This window comes from Chanos chanos, chromosome 4 (assembly GCF_902362185.1).
Source record: "Chanos chanos chromosome 4, fChaCha1.1, whole genome shotgun sequence".
Lineage (NCBI taxonomy): Eukaryota > Metazoa > Chordata > Actinopteri > Gonorynchiformes > Chanidae > Chanos > Chanos chanos.
This window is the reverse complement of record NC_044498.1, coordinates 49,311,036-49,333,387: the sequence shown is the minus strand read 5'-3', so window position 1 is coordinate 49,333,387 and position 22,352 is coordinate 49,311,036. Positions and strand designations below refer to the sequence as shown.

General features: G+C 42.8%; 1 protein-coding gene across 1 annotated transcript in view; it reads right to left on the bottom strand.

Moving 5' to 3' along the window:
- Nucleotides 1-1,564: 1,564 nt before the first annotated feature.
- The window catches only part of LOC115810478 (zinc finger matrin-type protein 4), a 29,302-nt gene continuing 8,514 nt past the window's right edge, over nt 1,565-22,352 (bottom strand). The window contains exons 3-6 of the mRNA XM_030772411.1: nt 16,117-16,276; nt 10,912-11,145; nt 3,544-3,640; nt 1,565-1,622 (exon numbers count right to left, since the gene is read on the bottom strand). Coding sequence (XP_030628271.1) covers nt 1,565-1,622; nt 3,544-3,640; nt 10,912-11,145; nt 16,117-16,276 — 549 coding nt within the window. The remainder of the gene's footprint in view (nt 1,623-3,543; nt 3,641-10,911; nt 11,146-16,116; nt 16,277-22,352) is intronic.

Here is a 22,352-nt window from a genome sequence, read left to right as displayed (position 1 = left end):
AATTTTTTATGTGACCTTTTTGGAGAGAAATGTCATATTTACACAGGAGTGTTTTTGCCATCACTCTTAATTTTAAAAGCTTTTGAGGTAAGCTGATGTCAGACGGGGATATCGCGGAGTAGATGCAATCTCCACAAACGGTTGTGAAAAGTTTATCTTAAAAATGCATCACGTCAGTCTCATTCGGTACTTACCGACAAACACTGAGGGTTGTACGTCGAATTTTGCCCTCTGTATTCAGTCTGAGACAATGAAACTAAACAAGACTGGTAAAAATAGAAACACAGCACCACTTCTACCCCCTTACGAGGCAGGCAAGGACAAGTCGTCTTCTGCGGCTTTTAAATTGCTTTGTGAATTTAAATAACATGTTGTGAAGTTGCCTGACAATGGATGAGTACTTTACTCCAACTGTAACGAGAATGCAAGAATTACTTCCTACCTTCCAATTTCACGTTAAAATAACTGTTTGCCTTTTCCAACCACACGCAGCGTCACTTACACATACACACACACATATACACATACAGATACATACACACAGACAGACAGATAGACACACACACACTCATACACTGCATAGTGCAAATCAGCTATAAATCTCACACATACACACACACACACAGACAGTGCATAGTGCAAATTAGCTATGAGACACATGCGCGCGCACACACACACACACACTCTGCATAGCGCAAATCAACTGCACTGTATAAATGTAAAGGTCTGCATTAGGCCATCATCTACGAGACTGTTTTTCTTTCCCGTAGCTTGGCCTTGACTGTCTGCTCCACGTACAAAAACAGGAGCTTCCCCTTGAGACACAGACATTGCAGGTGAAGGCCATTAATTTAGCTGCTGGAAATGCAATCGAGTGTTTGCTCTGCTCTACACGATGAAAACAATCTGCCAGACATTACCGTCCATCCCCAAAATTTACCCCTCCACTGAGCACAAGCCAGAGAGCATTGTGTGTGTGTGTGTGTGTGTGTGTGTGTGTGTGTGGGGTGGGGTGGGGGGGTCCTCCGGAGTCACGTTAGATAAACACACTCCAGCATTCATGTGAGGTCTCTGTTACTTACTCTGAAAAACAAATTATATTTAAACACTGTTCGTACAATTGAATGTCCAAAATTAAATCTACACGCTCCCTAACTGGACACTTCCCTTTCCCCGATACACAGCACATGCATTTATAAACTACATAAAACATTATCAGTATCAGTATACTCTATACAAAATGTCTTTCTACACATCACTGTTACTGATCTGAAATCAGTTCAGCTGGAAAAGAAACATTCAGTACTGGACACTGTATGACAATGATCCTGATCGCATACTCAGGGAGATTTGTTTACCGTAACAGCTCTTTATTTCTAAGCGAGCAAAATATTTTTCACTATATTTTACAACTTCAACTTATTTCAAAGGGATAATATACTCTCTTTGCACTGCAGTGGTCTGTCAAGCTAGTGTGGCAAAGTGTCTGAGCCACTGAACAGAAAAAAAACCAAAACAAAAACGAGAAACTTCAACTGAACGTTAATTGTGATGGGAGGCTGTTTTATGTGGGCCGTAGCAGATGGCTGCTGGTATCTGGGCTCAGATCAGAGTTTTCCCTCCTACTGAAAAGGAATCACACAGAGCACTCACACTGCAGAGGTGTTGGAAGAATAAGCTCTGTCAACAAATGACTCTCCCTCTTTTCTCTCTTTCGTTTCCACTGACACGATGAAAAATAGTTCCCCTCTGCGTGAACTTAATCTGTCCGCTATGGCCGAGTTCGAATTCCTCCGAGGTGTTGCTTTCTATGCTGGAAAGACAAGATACTTAACCGCCTGGCTTTCGCCAATATTTTCCCTTACTTTCAATGATTTTTCACTTTGCAGGATGCAGCTTTAATTACAATTAATGAGTGGAGGGAGTTGAAGGGTGCTGGTGATTTGGCTTTTGGCTGACAGTCTCCTTTAAGACTCCCTTTTCTTGCTCCTCTTGGCATGTTAATCAATTACTTGATTGTGAGGAGCAATTAGGGGGCACTGCTCGTTATCAACGCATGCAGTCTGCTCACGTAGGAGACTCGGAAATGGGGCCAGTCGAGTACAACAAGAACACAGAACACTATGGCTTAGCAAGCAAGAGAGACAGGGGGGAAACACACACACACACACACAGGGCAACTTGCAGTAAGGCTTTGAGTAGCTTCTTGTAAACCGAAACTCACCCCTGTCAGAGGTGCGTACTATTGGACTTCTCGCTGTTGGAGATTGCCTCCTTCCTCTTTCCCAACACCACCCTGCAACCCCAACCCCCCCCCCCCCCCCCCCCCCCCCCCCCCTTTCATTATTCTCTTGATTCCCTCACAGTTTGTTCTCCACAACACCATAGCTGCCTCTGGTTCCAAACCAAAGCTAGCCAAGAGAACACTGTGTGACTGTATTCTAGAATTTAATAAACGGTCTCATTTACGAATAATCATACGATAGATTTTCTGAGAGTTTATATGAGTATTTTTCATTAAACTGCTAATGTTATAAAAAAAGCAACAACGACAACAAAACCTCTCCTTCTCGAGCTGAATCCGGTCGTTACATTTGAGACGATGTTCGTCACGTAGTCTCCCGCGCTCGGGAATAGAAACAGAGGAGAACGTGACAGTGGAGTCTGGTGATTCTCCTCTCATAGTTCAGACCAAACACTGCATTGTTTCTATGACGACATTAGTCAGTCTGTAAATAACGCACAGCTTTGCTAGCCAATACACAATGGGAGAGAGCGAGAGAAATAGAATATAAAAAGAAAATTCATCCTACGTAACTTTTGAGCCTTTGTTTAAAAACGCGCTCTGCTGTTTCTTCACCTCAGAAAATATCAACTCACTTTGTCTGTTTGACACACCTACAGATATGAAGACAAACACTGCAACAGCCTTACCAAACACAGCAGTGAGTCACCCTGGGAGCCCCCCTGGCACAAGCCAATAAGGAACATCTTTAATCATTCCTAAGCACTCACAGGTGGCTGTGTTTACACACCACTGCGACATTCACGTAGCGTCGAATCAAATAAAACGTGTCGTGTGTTTCCATTCTGCTCTTTGTCTAAGAGAAACATCAATATTTTGGTTCATGTTGCGAGAGGAGTCTTCAGGTTCGCCCCTCAGAAATACACACATGCTACTCTTACTGTCAAACGGGCTGTATAGGGTGTGATGTAGATCTATAAATGATGTAGAAGGTTCTCGAAGCTCGTTTCAGAACCAGACAAGGGAGAAGACAAGGCGAGGGAAAGCCCTTGATAACAAGGTCACAGATTGTGAGTCTGGCTTAGTGAACCGACAGACCACATTTATCCAGGTCGAACACAGAGATGGGGGGATGGGCAACCAGAGTTCACTTAGATTTCAAGGAAAGGATGGAGGGAGGTTACAAAGATTTAAAGGGGAGAGGATGTCTGTAACTCACAGGTGTTTGAAAGGAGGGACACCAAGGATTTAGAGGGAAAAAAAAAACTGAATGGGAGGAGGACGTCGGTTTCACTCACTTGTTTTGGTGTTTGGAGCCTTGGAGGTGTGCGTGGTACTGTTCAATGGAGTTCAGGACGACTTTGCACACGCTGCATGAATAGCTGCTGCGCAGGCCTGCAAAACGAACAGAAAACAATAATAGAAAAATAATAATAATAACAACAAATAATAACTTGCAAACAAATGTAAGTCTCAGCACTGGAATGAAGAGACATGTTATGGATGTTAAAACACTGAACCGCCTTTCTTGTGCTGTAGCGATACCCAGAACAGTGCTGCCTTGATTCGTAAAACCACTGCGCTTCATCTATTTCTCTGTAATTTATGGAAACTGTAGATTATTTAATGTGCCGAACATTGCTTCAATTTATGAGCATGAGAGAAATTCATTTTCACCTTCGTTCTTTATATCGCAGTTAGAGTGACGGTCGTTTTGGTTGAATTCAGTTTCAGTTTTCCAAGTCATTAGGCGACATTAGAATAGTCATTAGAAGAGCAGGCTATTGCATTTTCTTTATTAATGAAAATTGCCGTTTCCTCCGTTTGTCTAAACCATGTGGATTGCGTTGTAATTTTTTTTTTTTTTTTGCGTCATGGTGACCTTTCGATTCTAGGAACATCTATCGGAGGATTTCGCAAAATGTAGCGAAGCCAGGCCTGTACAGAGCTCTATAGCTAAGGGAGTGAAACAGATGTGTGCTAATTAAAGGGTTTGCAGGTGGTACAGATCGGGAGCAACCCAAAAATAGACGATTGGAGGAGAAGAGTGAAGGAAGGGGGGAGAGAGAGAGAGAGAGAGAGAGAGAGAGAGAGAGTGTGAGAGTATGGGAGCTCACATTCCTCACTTGTGGGGCGGCTGTGTAGTTTGGATTGCAGAATAATTTCTCTTAGCAGACATCCGTAGCAGGAGTAATTCCTCATGGCAGAGTAGGCTGTGCTTTCTGACGGTCATGGAAACCGTTGCCAAGGGGACTGTGTACACTATATTGAAAAATCAAGTGTGATGTTTTTTTTAGAGACTATAGAAAAAAGCGCGAAATGAATCTGATTTATTGTGGCCTGTCTGTATGCGTTCTTTAGCGAGGAAAATGACGTATAACATGTAAGTCTGGCTTTTTAGTGGTGTCAGAGCCAGTGAACGGGCCTATGTGTTGTCTCAAAGACCGCAAAGTTGTAGCATCTGAAGGTACTAAAGCTCCAGATATCATTAAGACTGAAAAAGATGACAACAGTGAACAAAACTGCACATTCACCTATTAGCGATGCTGAAAACGTAGCCTACAAATGGAGGTGACAAGACAAGATGTTCAAATGGAAGTTCATCTCCTCTGTCAAATGGACTCATTAGAACACTTGCATTTGGTTTTGTCGACGCTGACTTTTTTGATCAAAAGTTTTAGTTTCTTGTACTTTTCACAATAAACTGTATTTTTCTGCAAGAAAATGTGTTCACGGAAGCTTTCATTTTCCGTAATGACCTGACGCTTTGATTTACTACGCTCTTAACAGCCGTGGTTTTGTCGAACAGCGAATCTCGAAATAGATGATTTTTTTTAACTATCAAATTGGCTTAAAAAAGATTTATTACTTGCCAGCATGGTGCATGTTCTGAAAGAACTGTGATGATATCAATACCATTTGTTATTATAAGGTCAGAGGAAAGCAGCGTTGTTCAGCATAGACCTTACCGCCAGAAATATAGAGCTTTTTTTTTTACCCAGTTAGTCAGACAAGCATTAATTTACTGCTTGATGATCAGAACAGAAACAACAGAAAACATGGGTCTACGGTAAAATATTAGTCTGCTGAGATAACATATCGGTAAAAACTGCGTTGATAGTTTAATTACAGGGGAGTTGTCAGTTTGGACATGTATTTCAACAAAGGTGAACTTGCACTCTGGGATATAATAATTAAGAGGTGAGAACAGTCACAGCCTAAGAATAGACCTGTGTTAACATAACTACCATGATTAGTAAGCCACTGCCGCCAGCTCAGCGTCGCCAAACGAAGATGGCCAGGAGGTGGCAAAAAACATATTCCAAGTTTCCTCAACACCGCATTACATTTCTGTTAACAAGATCAATAAGCTGATGATGTTCTAGTGAAAGGAGACATGCACAAACCCCTGTTAATCTAAAAAAAGAAAAAAAAAATAGCAGATTTTCTGAATGTAGCCTAGTTAAGTTGTATAGCATGTACAGAACCTACAGTATTTTAACACATAAATCATTGCCCTCCAGTATTTTTGACCTCTCTCAACTCCCAAGTTTCACTGGGTCTGATATCAGTATCCAAAAATAAATCAACTTGATATCAATCAATGCTCTGACTGCTTCTAACTGGCCGCGAGTGGAGATCCGCATGTTTTGCATTTTGACATGTTCGGGTGTCATTACACTAAATATACAGAGTGATACTAAATAGCGTATGATGAATCTCAAAAAACATGTCTCCGCATCTATTCATAGACGACTATTAATATTTATCGGGGACGAGCTATCATTGAAATGACAAGCGGAGCAATTAATACGTTGGGCTAAAGGAGTTATGGTCTTGGAGAGTCTCTCAGAAAACAGATAACACAGAGGGCCTGACATAAGCGCCCCCCCCAACTGTCATTACGTTTGTTCTGTGTGGGCAGCGAAGAGGCTATTAATTAAGATTTAGCCGTTTGCTGGAAATGAGTACTCTAAAATGAGGATAACTGTCACTCCTATCACTGATAAAAGAGAGAAGAGGCCTGGAATCAGCCCTCTGAAACCCTGCTTTACTCGATTGCTTCGCGGTCCTTATACCTCTCAGTAATAGCCGTGCTGAGTATTTGTTTCTCTTAATAAGCTCCGTTTGATAGATGTTTCCGACATTACGAACTCCTGACAACCGCACAGCGCGCCGCTAATAAACTAGTCTGGCACGACACCGCGGTGGCTGATAATCCTTGTTAATTAAACACGGGGCAATGCCAGAAAAAGTCACAGAGAGAGAGAGAAAGAGAGAGAGGGGTGCAGCCGCAGATGGCCTATGCCGGGAGTCCACATGGAATCCGATGGCAGTCAAGAAGAGATGAATGCGTTCAGAGAACTGGTTGCCAGAGCGTTAGAACCCGGGAAGTTGCCAGAGCATTAGAACCCGGGAACAGAGGTCATTCTATGGTTTTTTTAAAGAGCGGTCCATAAATCAGGTTCTCTCACTTTCCAGGGCTAATTGCCACTCAACACTCACAGCCCACTGGGAATTTCTCCAAATCGTTCATCTAATTCAGTGGAACAGACCTCGATCTACAGGATGTGGAAAAGATTGATTGTTTACTCTAGGCATGTTAATGTTGCTTACTTTCCTCAGCATTATCTTTCCTGGTAAACAGAAAAAGAACTTCTTGAGAAAAACAGATTAATTGCAGTAATTAGAAGCTTACATAAGAATGGCTCATTAAGTGAAACCAAAAATGTGCAAAGTGTACAGACTGAAGTTGGAAAAAGTACAAAAACGCCAAAGTTGAAGTTTAATGATCGCAACTTAGCCCCACAGAGCTAGAACACAAAAGCAAATAAACAAACTCCACCAACACTCAGCCACAGTTCAGGTTTTTAAAAGCTAGGACGGTACCGTTAATGTTTGCTGAGTATCAAAAATCAATATTTAATAAATTGAAAATGGGGAAAGAATCATCTCCAGTTTTCATTTATCGAGTCTGTCCAAATGGCGCAACGTCAAAATACACAAATAAATTCAATGTAGCGCTGTGCACTGGGTGATCAGTCCAGTGGATTCAGAGCTTGGCTTGAAAGTGTGTATGCCTCTCTTCATTTCTAATTGCCCGTGCAAAAGTCCAGTACACATTTTCTTTGTAATAAAGAACGTCAGGATAAATATGTAACGTGTGGCGTGGGGGGATGCTAGCTGTTTCACTCTGCCAACAGTAATGTGTTAGTCTGACCATTTGTGATGGAGGCAGGTGGTGGAGGTCTGTAATAAGGTTGGAACTAGGCAGGCTAATTTTCCCAGACAGACACAGAGAGTTCAGTCTTGGAGACTAACACACCTGATGCCTCCGCTGCTATTCTGAGGCTCAATAGGGGCTTGATAAAGCTAAAATGAGGTTTGTCTGTGAGGAGTCTGGCTTCTGATCCCTGGCCATGGAAAATATATGAAATACAAAAAGCAGGTTGGACCACCTGAAAGAATATTGCCTCTAACACGACATGATTAATCTGACACTGACCATAAATCACCCAGACAAATTATGTTAATAACAAATTGTCTAAATTTGGTCTGAACGAAAAGTGATGTCACACCAGTTGTATCCTCCATGGAAATTGCTCTGATGTATTTTTGGCTCAGAAACAAAACAATCTCCTGCAGACACAGATCTGTGTTCCAGTTCAATAGATTCCTCTCTGGTTGTCAGTGAATCAGTACAGCAGTGGAAAGTGCTTTCCTGTCTGTTTGCCCCCAGGAGACCATTCCAAATGATCTAAGAGCATCAGTAACTAAAAGTGCATGTCCCAGGCATTTTACACATCTCCTGTAGCAAGACAACTTCTCCTGCAATTTTAAACAAAGCAAAACGCTACACTTTGAATTTTTCCGACCTTCCTCCAAACATCAACAGGCTCTATGAGAGAAAGGACAGGTGTTTAAGTTTTAGGGAGAATGGTTTACCTTTCTCACACACACACACACACACACTTATAAATAAAGAGTAGAATTTCACCCCCCCCATACACGTTTGTGTGTGTGTGTGTGCGTATGTGCAAGTGTGTGTATGTGTATGTGTGTGTGTGTGTCTGTGTTTTTAGTTCAAAGGCAAAATTGGTATATAGTCCAATGTGTCCCCATTCTCTCAATAAAACCTCAGATGGGAGGCAATTATGCTGAAGTGGTTCTCCGGCAAACACCCAATCTTTCACGCTGTGCTCTCTCCCAGCAGTCAGCGCAGTGAGGGGCTCAACCAGTGAGAGGTCACAACCCAAGAGCCCAGGTATCTGTCTGATAAGCCAGAGGATGGCTAATGAACGGCTGCATCCACATACTGTCCTTCCTGCTCTCTCTCTCTCTCTCTCTCACGCACTCTCTCGGGGGTGTGTGGGGGTGAGAATGATGAATGAGGAGTGGCGTGCCTACGGAGCTCCTTACGCTCCCCTGAGGAAGAGGCAACCACGAGGCTTCTCAGGCACCGAACTTCTTTTACAGAGCACACGGGGAGGGGTTGTGTTGGATGTGGGGGTGAGAAGGTTCTAGAAACACCAGGCTGAGGGAGGGAGGGAGGGAGGGAGGGAGGAGGTGCCCAGGAGCTTTAAGAATACGAGAAAATGGAGATGTTTCAGGGGACAAACACACTAAAATGCTGAAGAGAATTTTGCAGTGCTTCGTATCCAGACACTGGCTGTGTGCTTACAGCCGCTTTTGGAGGTGAAACTCGCTGACTGCTTGTATGGAAAGCGCCGAAATCAACAACAAAATATTTTTAGCGACGTTCACAAATGATGAGTGGCATTCTCGGAGGCGTACTCTTCACGAGGGCCTCAAAATGTTTACTCTCTGCCTATAGCCTGACAACACAGATATCAACAACGAAGTAATGCCTTCCTAGAGATGCAATATTTTTGTCATATCCGATGAGCGGAAGATGCACTGTGAAAAGGTGAAATTAAATTTCCAGCCTTCCCGTGTCACAGCGTCTGATCTTCAAACGGGCACAAAATATTTCCTCTTCGCATGCATTATGAATGTAAGTCTTCTTCCAGAAAAGTTTTGGCTCAGTAAATCGAATTTCATATATCAGTTTATCCCCCCTGCAACTACTTAAGTGTGTCTCCTCAATTTTAAAAGCTTGACTTCTGAAAAGCTTTTCTAACAGATTTTCTCGCGGACAAATAAAATGTTAAGATCTTGGTTCGCTCCTCACTGAAGTGACTTTGTTTGTTTTTCGTCCTTACTGATACCGAGGATTGTGGCATACCTCAGGAGGTTCCCCATGGGCTGCCTGTGAACAGACTAGTGCTGAGAGCTGGCCTACATAACCGTGTGCCAGCTCTGGTTACATGTGAGAAACTTGGCACTCGACCGACTAATAATGACACGTTTGCTTGGAAATGAGGCCGGCTCATTTTGTTTTCGCGAACGCACCTGAGGATAAGCGAGTCGCTCCCGTTGGCTGCCCTGACATTTCCCGCTCTCTCTCTCTCCTCTCTTTATTTGAGGACTTTCCCCTGGTGCACAAAGAGTTTCCTCTGGTCTTACCCTCCAAAAAAAAAAAAAAAAGCCATTACAAAATAGCCCATCCAGCACTTTCAGTGTGTGCTTTGAACCTCCCAATCCTTCAGACACCAGCTGTCCTCCTCAAAGGGCAAATTACTGGAACGCTTTCCCTTGGACCAGACATTTACACCGAAACGGACCTAAATTGAACTTGGGTTATTTCTGAGCTTGAGACTTTCTTTTTTTTGGGGGGGGGGGGGGGTCAAAATACTTTCTCCCATGAATCCTGAAGATGGGGGTTTGGGGGGTGGGGTGGGGGTTGGTGGTGGGAGGATTTGTTGAAAAGCTAATCTTTTCCTCAGGAAAGTCAAGTTACTCATCTAGGACTTACACATCTAGGTCATTAACTGTGACAACGACGACTTCATTCAACATGACACTGCTTAGAGCCCTGAGCTAGGAGGTGACGTGAGTCACGCTTCAGTAAAACTGGCTTAAGAGTTGGCAATACTTGCCCTGACACCTTCATCTGGCAACGTATGTCTGGTTTTTTTTGTTGTTGTTGTTGTTTTGTTTTTTAAGAAGAAATTACATCATTCTGAAACGATATGTGGACGGAATGGACCTCTTGAAGAGATTTGACCCTGTAAGCATCGGAACGAAAATACCGAGGAAGATGTTACGAGCTCTGGGGTAGCAGAAGGACTATAGAGTATTGGATGTGATTGCTCAGTGGAGGCTCTTGAAGCAAATTTAAAGCTGTTTTTAGAAAAGAATGACTCTCTCTCCAGGTATTCAGTGAGTGTGCTTATTTAGGTGGCGTGTTAGCCAAGTGCGTTTGCTGAGTTAGCACCGGGTTAAAGTAACCAGTTCCTCAGGCAATACAAAAATAACAACATTAAGCGAACGTTTTAATCAGTTGTGGTCGATCTTTAGACAATTGTTGTGCAGTACCTAGCCATATCATCCGACCTTTACCTCATGCTCCGTCTCACTAACATATTTATCCAAACTTCCGGACTCACTTCCCCCTCCTTGTTTTTATTCGATCTGTCCTCCGAGCTGTGACTTTGGAGCTGGGGTCAAAACGGCCGTGAAAACATTTTCTAAGACCTCCCCTCTCTCTCTCTCTCTCTCTCTCTCTCTCTCCCCAGATGCCCTGACCCAGCCGCCGTTCTGACCTGTGGTCTCCGTGGCGTCCAAACTGCCCGCCAGCTGCTCCAGTAGCCTGGCGCGTGCCGCGTTCCTCTTGTGCTTCTTGCCCTCGTAGTGCTGCTGAGCCATGAGAGGGTTGTTAAACCAGGCCCCGCACAGACAGCAGTACTTCCCCGCCTCCCCGCTGTTGGCCACAGTGGGCCATGAAGGTTGAGGAGGTGGATGGGGAGCTGTGGGCTGTGGAGTGGTAGGAGCAGAATCTGTGTGGTGGAGCAGAAAAGGAGAGCAGGAGCGAGAGAGAGAGAGAGAGAGAGAGAGAGAGAGAGAGAGAGAGAGAGACAGTCTATTAAAAAAATCACTCACTGAAAAAATAAATACAGCAGTCATTTCATTGCCCATAAACATCTATCAATACTAATAGCTTTCTTGAGGCCATTTAAAATCATAGATACATTAAGTTTAATGTGTGTTCTGAGGAGAACACTCAGACAGTACTGCTCCTCTTGCAAATGCTTCCAGGTTGAAAATAGGTGCTGAAAGTGATCTATTGAACTGCAGTGTGGTTCAGCATCAGGCCAACAGTCCTCCAGCGACGCCCCCCTCCCGGTCTCTCAGGAAAGGGATGCTCTTACACTTTGTGGAGGTTAAAAAACAAACAAACAAAAAAACAAAACAAAAGAAAAAAAAAACAAAACACTGAAAGAGTAGAGATCTTCCAGGTGACCTACCTTTCATGACATTGCAGACTTGTTGCCATGGTTACCAGCCTTGAGTAGCCCAAAGGCCTATCGCACAGTTGGGGCTTAATGTCATAGGCTAAGTACACTCTCTGTGTGTGTGTGCGCGCGCGCGCATGTGTGTGTGTGTGTGAGAGAGAGAGAGAGAGAGCAGGTGTCTGTGAGTATGTCTGTTGTGTGTAATTAAAATAGGATAGATTAGCTAAACCATTGTAGACAAAATGGAAATGCTAGCATATTTAACAAAAGTGATTTGATTTTAACTCTCATTATTTATTTACTGCTGTAAATGACAAACACAATGGCAGAAGCTCTTTTTGTAATGCTCCCTTAAAGAGGTAAAAAAAAAAACGCAGTCTCAGTTATTGGTCTCTTTGTTGACAAGATTGTTTTAGACAAATGCATTTCTGTTGATTACTTAGTCATAGAGAAATAACAGGAAGCCAAAACACACATAGTTACAGTAACTACTGTTGCCTATGCTCTTCTCACCACCCACACCCTGATGTTAGGAGCCAGATGATTCAAACTACACTGTGTGGAGCTTTCGTCGAGGAGCAATCCTTTCTTAAAAAATGAAAACAAGTGAGTAGGCAACAGGTGAAAGATGGACAGAAAGACAGAAAATGAGGGAGAGGGAGAGAGAGAGAGGTGGGGGGGGGCAGAGAGACAGCGAGAGAGAGAGAGAGAAAGAGAGAGAGAGAGAAAGAGAGAGAGACATTAAGAGATAGAATCTCCTCTGTTCCTGTGAATGGGGCTACATTGTGTGAGTGAAATATTTTTTACTATCTCTCTCTCTCTCTCTCTGTTTCTTTTCCCCTTCTACACAAACACCTGTGCAGCGAGGTGTAAGTAAGTGGTTTTACCGAGAGGAATTCAGGGCAGAGCAACGGACAATCCCCCTGCAGTGACATGAGCATGAAGAGTCTGAGAGAGATAGAGTGATTGAGAAAGTGTCAGAGGAAGCTAAAGAGAGAGAGAGAGAGAAAGGGAAAGAGAGAGAGAGAGATGGTGGGCAGGTAACTACACCTCAAGGGCATCTCCATCACACCACGCCTGAGCTGTCACCAGTAATGCACGTCTAAGGGAATTCTCTAGAGTACACACCACTTTGAATTTTCATGAAGCTTGCTTTTGACGTTAATCTCTTTTGAAACCCCCGCCCTTCCGTTTTTCGACCAAATTTAAGGAAAAAAACAAAAACGCTACCAAAAAGAGCACTGTTAGAATGACACAATGCTAAACTAGCTGGCAGTGTCTTGTGGAAGACACATAAAGAACCAGAAACTCTTGTTATCATTAGTAATGATCAAAATAGTAAAAACAGAACTGGATAAATTCATTTGATTTTTACCTGATAGTTTCTGGTTCCGTTATGCGACAAGTAAATGTGTTTTGTAACCGGAAAGTACTGTTCACGTCAGTTCAACAACACTTAACTACAGCGCGTTTGTTTCCGAGACTATCTTCGGTCGTGTTGCGATGCCTTCGGTAAATTGGCGGCTTTAGCAGGCTTTGAGAACCTGACAGTCAGACAGATGTTGGCAGAGCGTGTAAATGCATACCTGCTTGAACAAGAGTCCTCTATGAAACACTCGTTGGCTCGCATTACATCTTACCCTCGCGTCAGGAAATGAAATTCAAGAGCGTCATTGACTGACTAAAGATAGAGACGCAACTTCCCAAGGAGTCCTCTAACACACGAGAAGACGACACAGATGTATTCCTTTTGAAATGGAGTGCTACCATAAAACAGAGAGTCTATTAAGAATGTTTAAAAAAAAACAAAAAAAAAAAAACTTCCCCTCTAGAATGAAACAAAAAGGAACGGCTTAATGTTACCGGCAAATTGTTGCTAAAGTTGGACTTTACTCTCACTCACACACGCACACTGGCTCTCTGCGCTTGATTTTGCTGGCAAACATCCAATGACAAGGCCCAAGGTGATTGAAAGCGTCTGTCTAGAATCAATCCTTTCTCACTTTGTCAAATCCAATTTTTTTTTCTTTTCATGCCCTGTGGGTGTCTCTAATGTCACCACTATGTAGTATTGTCAGTTTAACCTTGAGGATTCAAAACAAGCACAACAACTAATTTCTTAATGCTTTGTGGTCACCGAAGTCACTGTTCTGTAAAGTCAAGGTAACACTCATGGCCAAAAAACAAACTGCAAAATAAATAGATATATAAATAAATAAACAAACACAAGAACTTGCTGAAGGGCATATGGTTATAAATGCATCATTAACTTACCAAAAGCACCACGAACTGTAAATGCAGTAAATGGAAGAGTAGAGTTTATTTGACTTGAATGAATATGTAAATGAGATATTGACGTGCTGTGAAAATCAGGACATTGTAAGTGACTGTAGCTTGTCTTCAGATTACAAATTCATCCTACAGAAGAGAAGAGATGTACAAAACGTTTTTTTTTTGTTTTTTTGTTTTTTTTTTAATGTTACGGCTGTTAGGCAGCATTTCACAGAGAACGTGAGCCGTTCAGCCTTTTCATCATCTGCAGCATATATGTCAAGTGTGTGTTTGTTGGAACTCTCCATACATGGCAGTGACCTTAACCTACATTCCAGCGCTGAACATCTTTTGAAACACTCCAGGCGTTTTCTACATGACTTCCATTCTCTTTCACAACGACTTTACCAACAACAACAAACAAAACAAAACAAAACAAAACAACACAACACAAAAACAAGCAGATTCCATGCCTGCAGTTTGCTTTCCCATTCAGGCTGATTTTCGTCGTTGCTGTATTTGCTGTATTTCCCGTGTGAAGTGAGATGTTGAATCGAGTGAGATATTGACGATCTCCGTAACCCACACCCGTTAGATCGATGGTTCTCCCATTCAGCTCCAGTAACTTACAGATCCAGGCTCTGCGCTTGACACGGCCTTGCCCTGCCCTCTACCCACCCACACACTCACGTTCACACACAAGGGTCAGAGGTCAAATACGTATGTGTGTGTATACATACATACATACATACATATATATATATATATATATATATATATATATATATATAAAAATATATACACATACACCAATCCACCATGGGCCTATCGTCTACATAGAACATACATTCTCTACCCAAATAAAGTAATAACACCAAGCTCTAAAATATCTATGACTGTGCTATACTTCCCTTCGTCAAAAAAACAAACAAACAAAAAAACCTGATTGGCTCTGATTACAGATTGTGTGCCACATGTGCTCAGTGTTATACCGTCTAATCATAAATCAAGTTATTTTTCAATGTCAGTTTTGTTACCGTCTAGGACACCATAGCCGTTATATCATGTCAAATAAACCTCTATGAAAGGCAAATACTAGGGTTTATAAAGGCTTTCCAAAGAAAAGTTAGAATGAAGATTTGAATGGCAGCCTGCTCCGCCGGTTCTGCAGAATGTAAGGTAAGCTGAGTGGAGCTGCTCTATTTCTACTGACTGAGACATATTGGGCAGACTGGGGCACAGGGGGGGATGTCGGGTGAAGCTGTGTTTGCCAAAGTGACTGTCCAGTCAGTGTGTAAACCAATCCCCCCCCCCATCCCCCCCCCACGCCGCTCACACAGCCTTGAGCCCCAGTGCATGACTCACTCAGCACAACCCCTGAACACCTAATCCCATAGTGAACAGTATTTCATCCGTCACCCTGTCCATGTTGTATAGTTACTCCCCTCAGCAGACCGGGGCCAGCTCCACGCAATGCTTCGTAGGGTCTATTTTTACATTACACACACACACACACTCACACACACACACACACACACACACACACACACACACACACTCTCTCTGAACACTCTCTTTTAGCACAATATAGTCCAGGTATTGTCTGATAATCTTTTGAGTTATATTCCATTATTTTTACACTCATATATAGAGACAATGCTGTCATAAGGACAGCATGTAAAAGGTCCAAGAACAGCTTTGGCTGGCATGGTCCTCATGACGCTGTCATTGGGTTGACATAACTCTGGTCACGTGTGTGACTCTGGTCACACATTATAACTACCGCCTACTAGTCATGACAGAAAATCAATCCCTCAGCATATCTAAGCCGTTTGTAGGTGATGAATAGACATTGGTTCAGATAAATATCAGTTTGATTTGTCACTGAACATGGCAATGTGACCCAGTTAAAACAAGGCTATGACATGGGGCTGTCCAAGATTCTTACAGTATGAACTATGTAATATCTATCATTATTAAGATACATAGTTACTGCTGAGTTATGTCAAATTATGACAGATGATGTCACAATGACCACATCAAATACAGTGTTATCCAAAGTCTTACTACAAAGACAGCACATTTTAACCTACAGAATGATTCTAATCCTATAGACTTATATGTGTTTTTACGAGTAACACGACATTATACATGGCTGAATGGCTGAATACGCGTAATGCGTCGGCACGGAGACGTCTTGTCTGAGGGGTGTAAACAGTTCTGTTTGTTCCGGGTGCAGCGTACCTGCTGTGGCGGGTATGCTCGGAGGTTGACCCAGGACCAGGCGGACCCTCTTGGCGTGTGTCTTTCCCTGGTAGTGGGACTGAGCCACGATGGCGGATGTGAAGAACATGTTGCAAAGCGTGCAGCACTTGTTCCTGTCCACCTCAGTCTCTGAACTGTCCTGCAAACACACGGTCACGGTCAGTTAATCCACATGCGCGGCCGGCCTGTGCTAAGGCCGCTGGAGTTACCGCGGCAGATTTCGGTAGCAGAGGTCTTTAAGAGCTTTCTTTAAAAAAAAAAGATAAAAATAAATACAACACAAACAATAACATCTTCTCCTTATTATTTACTGGGAGTTGAGCGTTGACATCTTTTTTAGGTAGCGAAGCAGAAAACGTGTTTGTTATTGAAAATGCTGACAGTTAAAAACGTACATAAAGTGCAAAAGTACAAAAAGAATATCTCACAATATGAACCTTTTCATTTTAAACACATCTGTTTACAGCTCATGGCAGTTCAGTCCTGGCAACCCGAAACACTGGACATTTTTCTCCAAACACATTGTTGTCTGAGCCCTTAAAGAACAGTTGAAAACTTCAGATTGGTTCAATCACATGTTTTATGGCTGTGTCCACCAGGAAAATGAGGTGAAAGCTCATAAGCCAGTCGTTAAACTTAATGGTGGAGGGAACAGAACTCTTTTACCAGCAAACATCGCTTCTCTATGTTTCACCTCTGATGTTCTGAAAGGAATATAGTTTTAGATGAACATGAGCAAATTACACTGCATGAACTTGAGAGTGTTTTCTGCCTAACAATAAGCCGCCGAGAACCTGATAGATGTTCAGCCATTACTGAACACACATAAACACACACACACACAGACACACACACAGACACACACACACACACACACACACTCATCATGTGGACGGATTATTCGACCCTCTTGTCTCTAGAGAATGGACTGTGGATTACTGTGCCGCTATCTCTCAGAACACAGGCCAGCCCTGGCGTTCTCCCAGTTCTGCGAGAGTGTGGCAGGACGGAACACTCTAAAGAGGTCAGCCTTAAGTAAAACGACTGCACAGATGAGCCAAAATTCGTCCAGTTCACTGGCCTAACTCTCACTATAAGGCCAGAGCCTCATAGCCACTACAAAGACACCACAGTCAGTTAATGGAAACACGGAGAACACAGTCAGTTAGCGGACACACAGGGAACGCAGTCGGCTAGTGGACACACGGAGAACACAGTCAGTTAGTGGACACACAGAGGACACAGTCAGTTAGTGGAAACACAGAGGACACAGTCAGTTATTGGACACACAGAGGACTCAGTCAGTTAGTGGAAACACAGAGGACACAGTCAGTTATTGGACACACAGAGGACTCAGTCAGTTAGTGGAAACACAGAGGACACAGTCAGTTATTGGACACACAGAGGACTCAGTCAGTTAGTGGAAACACAGAGCACATAGTCAGTTACTGGACACACATTTGGTGGTACAGGCACTAATTCTTAAGTAGGTGCTTAATGAATGAATGAATGAGTGAATGAATGAGTGAATGAATGAATGAATGAATGAATGAATGAATGAATGAATGAATGAATGAGTGAATGAATGAATGAATGAATGAATGAAGGAACGAATTGGAAAGCCCAGAAGTAGAGACAAAACAACTCTGTTGCATGAATAAAAAGCACAGAACTGACAGGAAAGAAGATGTAATTGTTAGAGATTGAGATGTGAGGTATCACAACAGAGATGAAGTCCCACTGCACTCCGTATCGACGGCTTTCACATAACATTTTAAACAGAGATGCCGAATTGAAGAAGCGTTCAGTGCAAAATGGTAATTCAAAAGTTTTTTTTTGTCGTTGATGTTGATTTTGTTGTTGTTGCTGTTGTTGTTTTTTTCACCCCCTCTTGTTTTTGCCGCTCAGTTCATTGGATTGTTGCAGCGTTGTCAGAATGTAGGCTAGCTTTGGTCTGAGATGTTTAAGAATCACTTTCAGTTTGTTTCAGCTGATCCACGACAGAGAATACTTTTTTTTTTTTTTAACCAGCCAGATATCTATTCCTTTAGAAAACTTTTTTTTTTTTGCCTTTTAAGAAGGAAATGTTGTTTTTTGACAGTGTAAAAGGAGCAGGGATGATAAGGCAGTGTGAGAAGAGACAATGTAAGTAATGACGGGAGAACAGAACTAACAGAGCATGAACAAAGCAGCCTGTTCTGCCACACAACCTCTCTCTCTCACTCCCTCAGCAATATACACAAAGAACCAGCTTTACGCTTAAAGATTAGTTAGCTGAGGTCACTGAATGAGAGAAACTGTAGTGTGTAGCTGCTTTCAGTGAACTGTCAAGGACTTAGATTTGTGAACTGGGCCGTGGTTTCTTTATCGACACAGAGTTTGCGCGTCTCCACTCTGTTAGGAATAAGGTTTGAATGGAAGCGTTCCTATACCCTAGAAATGATATAGTAGAGATGATATTACTTTGATGTAGTAATAGTTTTTTTTTTTATATTGCCCCCTTTAGAGTTTCACAATGCTCTACACTGCAGCGTTCCCCCCTCACCTGTCCTTTCCCTCTGCCCTCTCACTCTTGTCTTCTAATTGAAATGTCAAATAAGGACACAAGAGAGAGAGTGAAAAAGAGAGAGAGAGAGAGAGAGAGAGAGAGAAAAGCAACACGACAAGAATAGAGATGCGTCAGCCAGAGAGTCAGGTGGAGTTTATACCAAGAGTCTTAATCTGAAATCTTTTCAACTTCCAATGGGAGTTAACAAGGTTTTCAGACAGATAAACTGAGAGAGACAAACTGTCTGTCTCTCTCACTCTCTCTCCCTCTCTCTCTCCCCTCTCTCTCTCCCTCTCTCTCTCTCTCTCACACACACACACTCCCCCCTTTCCTTTCTGCCTGGCAGTGGTTTTGTGCCTTCGCTGCTTGTCTGACAGGCAAAGTGAAGCCGTGGTCGTTTTTTCCTCTCCGTTTTGTCCCCTCAGGGCAGCAGTCTCACTGATTCTTGTTGCTTATGATGAAAAATGTATCATTATTGGCAGCCCGTCGACTCGGCTCTGCTCCTCCTTGCTTTGTCCCCCTGCGTCTGCTGCGGCACATCCTCTACTTAACCGACCGGAGGTTCTCTCTGTCTGAAAGAAGTTCCTTTTGCCAAGCCAGACAGATGTATTTGCTAAACGGGCACTTTCTCTAAATCAGTCAGAAACGTTGTCTAAACAAGCTAAAACAGTCCTGCAGCTGTTTTCCGAACGTTGCTCTCCGCATGTCAGATGAAGATGCTTAACCAATGTCTTTTCTCAACTATTAATATCTCCAAACCTGCCCGAAGAGTCCTCTAGACAATTTTTCAACCCAAACTGTCTTGACATTCTCTCTTAATGAAAGCCTTTTCAATTAGCACCTCCTCTTCACAAACAACTTTGCATATTTGCAGAATTATCATTTTCTATCTCTTCACATTTCTTCTGCTAAGCGCTTTCTGTAAGTACTCACAGATTTACTGCTTTCTAACATGGTCTCTAATCATCTACTATTCTTTAGACTGTCCGAAACTCAAAATCTGGTCCTCCAAAGAGAAAGGCAGTTGAACTGTTGACCCCACATGTCCTGTTCTGATTGTCTGTCGGAATGGTGAACGCGTCTGAATGCGTGTGCTCACCATAGGGGTTAAGACAACATGATATATACGTCACCTCCCTCCCTCACATAAAAAAGAAAAAAAAAAGCTACAGGAATGAATAAGTCAAAATTTCATGGCCTAGTTCTGTTCCCTCAAGCTGCTGGCTGACCTGATTGAGGCCAGGCTGAGGGGCAGTGGGGAGAGAGAGAGAGAGAGAGAGAGAGAGACAGAGAGAGAGAGAGAGAGAGAGAGAGAGAGAGAGAGTTCTGATTCCCCTTATCAAAAGGTGTGGAGAACAGACAAGGTGATGATAAAACGATTCTTTACTTTGTGTGTTCCTTAGCTCTGAGAGAAGTAAACAGCCTGTTCCTTACCTGACAGAAAACTAAAGCGAGTAGACTAGCTTAGATATGCAAAGCACAACGACGCTCCTCGTTCAGCTCGTGTTGAGTGTAATACTGTGTGTGCTCAAATGTGTGTGTGTGTGTCTGTGTGTCTGTGTGTGTGCACATGCATGTGTGCATGTGCATGTATGAGGGAGACAGAGAGATAGAGAGAGAGAGAGAGAGAGGGTGAACGTACATGTTTTGTATGTGACAGAGTTTGTGTTCTTCTGCTTCTTTGCATAAACACACACTCTCACACTCACACTCACGCTCACACACACGCACACGCACGCACACACACACACACACACACACACACACACACACACACACAAAAAGGTAGCGAACATGTTCATGCGTATACACTGCCTATGTGTGCCCTTCAAACACAGAGAGCCCGAAAAGAATGAGAATTTATCACAGATCTCTATATACATGCCTGTCTCTGGAGCAGAGATGTCCAAAGGGACAACATTGTTTGAATTCATGCCTCTCTCTGCTGGCTCCTGTCCTCTGGGTTCTCTGTAATTCTTTTCTTTGTATGTCTTCAAATACTGACTGTCTCTTTTCTTCTCTTTCTGTCCTACAAGGACCCGATTATGAAAATGGTCCAGCATATAATTAAACTAATGTGAACATAATATCAACACTAAAGGCAATCAAAACATAACTAAAAATAAACACACAGTTTTGCACAGGAGATGAGCAGTCAAAACAACCCGTAACACAAAAAAAGAGCACCCAACATCTCTCTGCCTATAATGTCTCTGTATGAAACGGAATTCCTGTTCAGTCGTCCACCGAATGTCTTTTTTTTTTATTAACTGTAAGAGGAGTGAAATTTGACTAACTCTTATCTCATTACCTATAGCACCGGCTGAGGAGACCGACTGTGTGTTTTGTCTCTTTTCTTTTTTTGGCTGCAGTTCCATTTGGTTTCATTGAGATGAACCCTTTCTTCCCCTGCTGATCCCCCCCCCCCTCCCTCTCCATCTCCCCCCCCCCTCTGTCTGTCAAACATCTGCCTGTGCTCATTTACATATGACCTATTTTGCAAATAATAATAATAAAAAAAGTGTCGCCACATGTCTGTGATAGCTTTGACTGTGTCAGACCTTGTGCCACATTTAACAATAGTTTTTTTTTTCTTTTTTTTTATTAAGAGCCCATTTATCTGTCCTTCCCACTCCACACATTCCAATATTCATGTGTTTGGAGGGTTGTGAAAACATTGCTAAAAATAATCGCCAGCAGCAGGAGCAAAGGGAACAGACCGCGACACACAAACTCATTTTCTGTGTGTTTGAAGACTCAGAGGAGATATTGGTTTAAAAGGAGTGAATACAACACAGGAAATTTTTTTCCTATTTTCCTCTCTCTCCTGTGTATTTATCTGTAGACTTCAGACGAGTGAAGACACAGAAGTGAGTGATCACAACACACATTCAGTGACAGTACTGGGTACTACAAACTGGGTACCACTAAAGGGAATGAAAAGGACACATACACACACACACACACACACACACACACACACACACACACCACACACACACACACACACACACACACACACACACAAACAGATCAACACCTTTTTATCCCCAAGCACCTTTCTGACCTACTTTTCTCTCTCTCTCTCTCCCTTTTTTTGTTCTCTGCTGTGACTATCTACCTTTGCACGACATTTTTTTTTTTCTATTTCAGAGGGAGTACACTCTCACTGCTGTCTCAGGCTTGTCTCATCTCGTGGCAGAGAAAGTAAAAAGTGTCAGTGAATCCACAGTGAGTTTTAGGAAATAATTGAGTAGAGACATCCTAATTCTGGAAGGTAACGTCACACTGTGAAAATGAAAGCAACATCTGGAATGCAGTCATGGCAATGCTCTGAGACAATACTGCCAGCATGCACATGATTCTTACTCATATCAGCAGACAGATGGCCATGCAGGTGTGTGTGTCTGTATATGTATCTACGTGCGTGCGTATTGATGGGACAGGTGTTAAGTGAACGGCTGGACCCGTTCTCTGATTGGCTACTCTTCGATCAAGGAGCTCTTACGCAGACTGAAACTTCGGGACACGAGATATGGAAGGTTCCAGTCCAGGAGAGAGCGTGGTTCGTGTTCACTCTTTGAGAAACTGTATATTACAGTTTGAGATTTGGTCTGAGTTTTTCTTTACTGTCCTATACAATTTTACAATTTCACACACACACGCA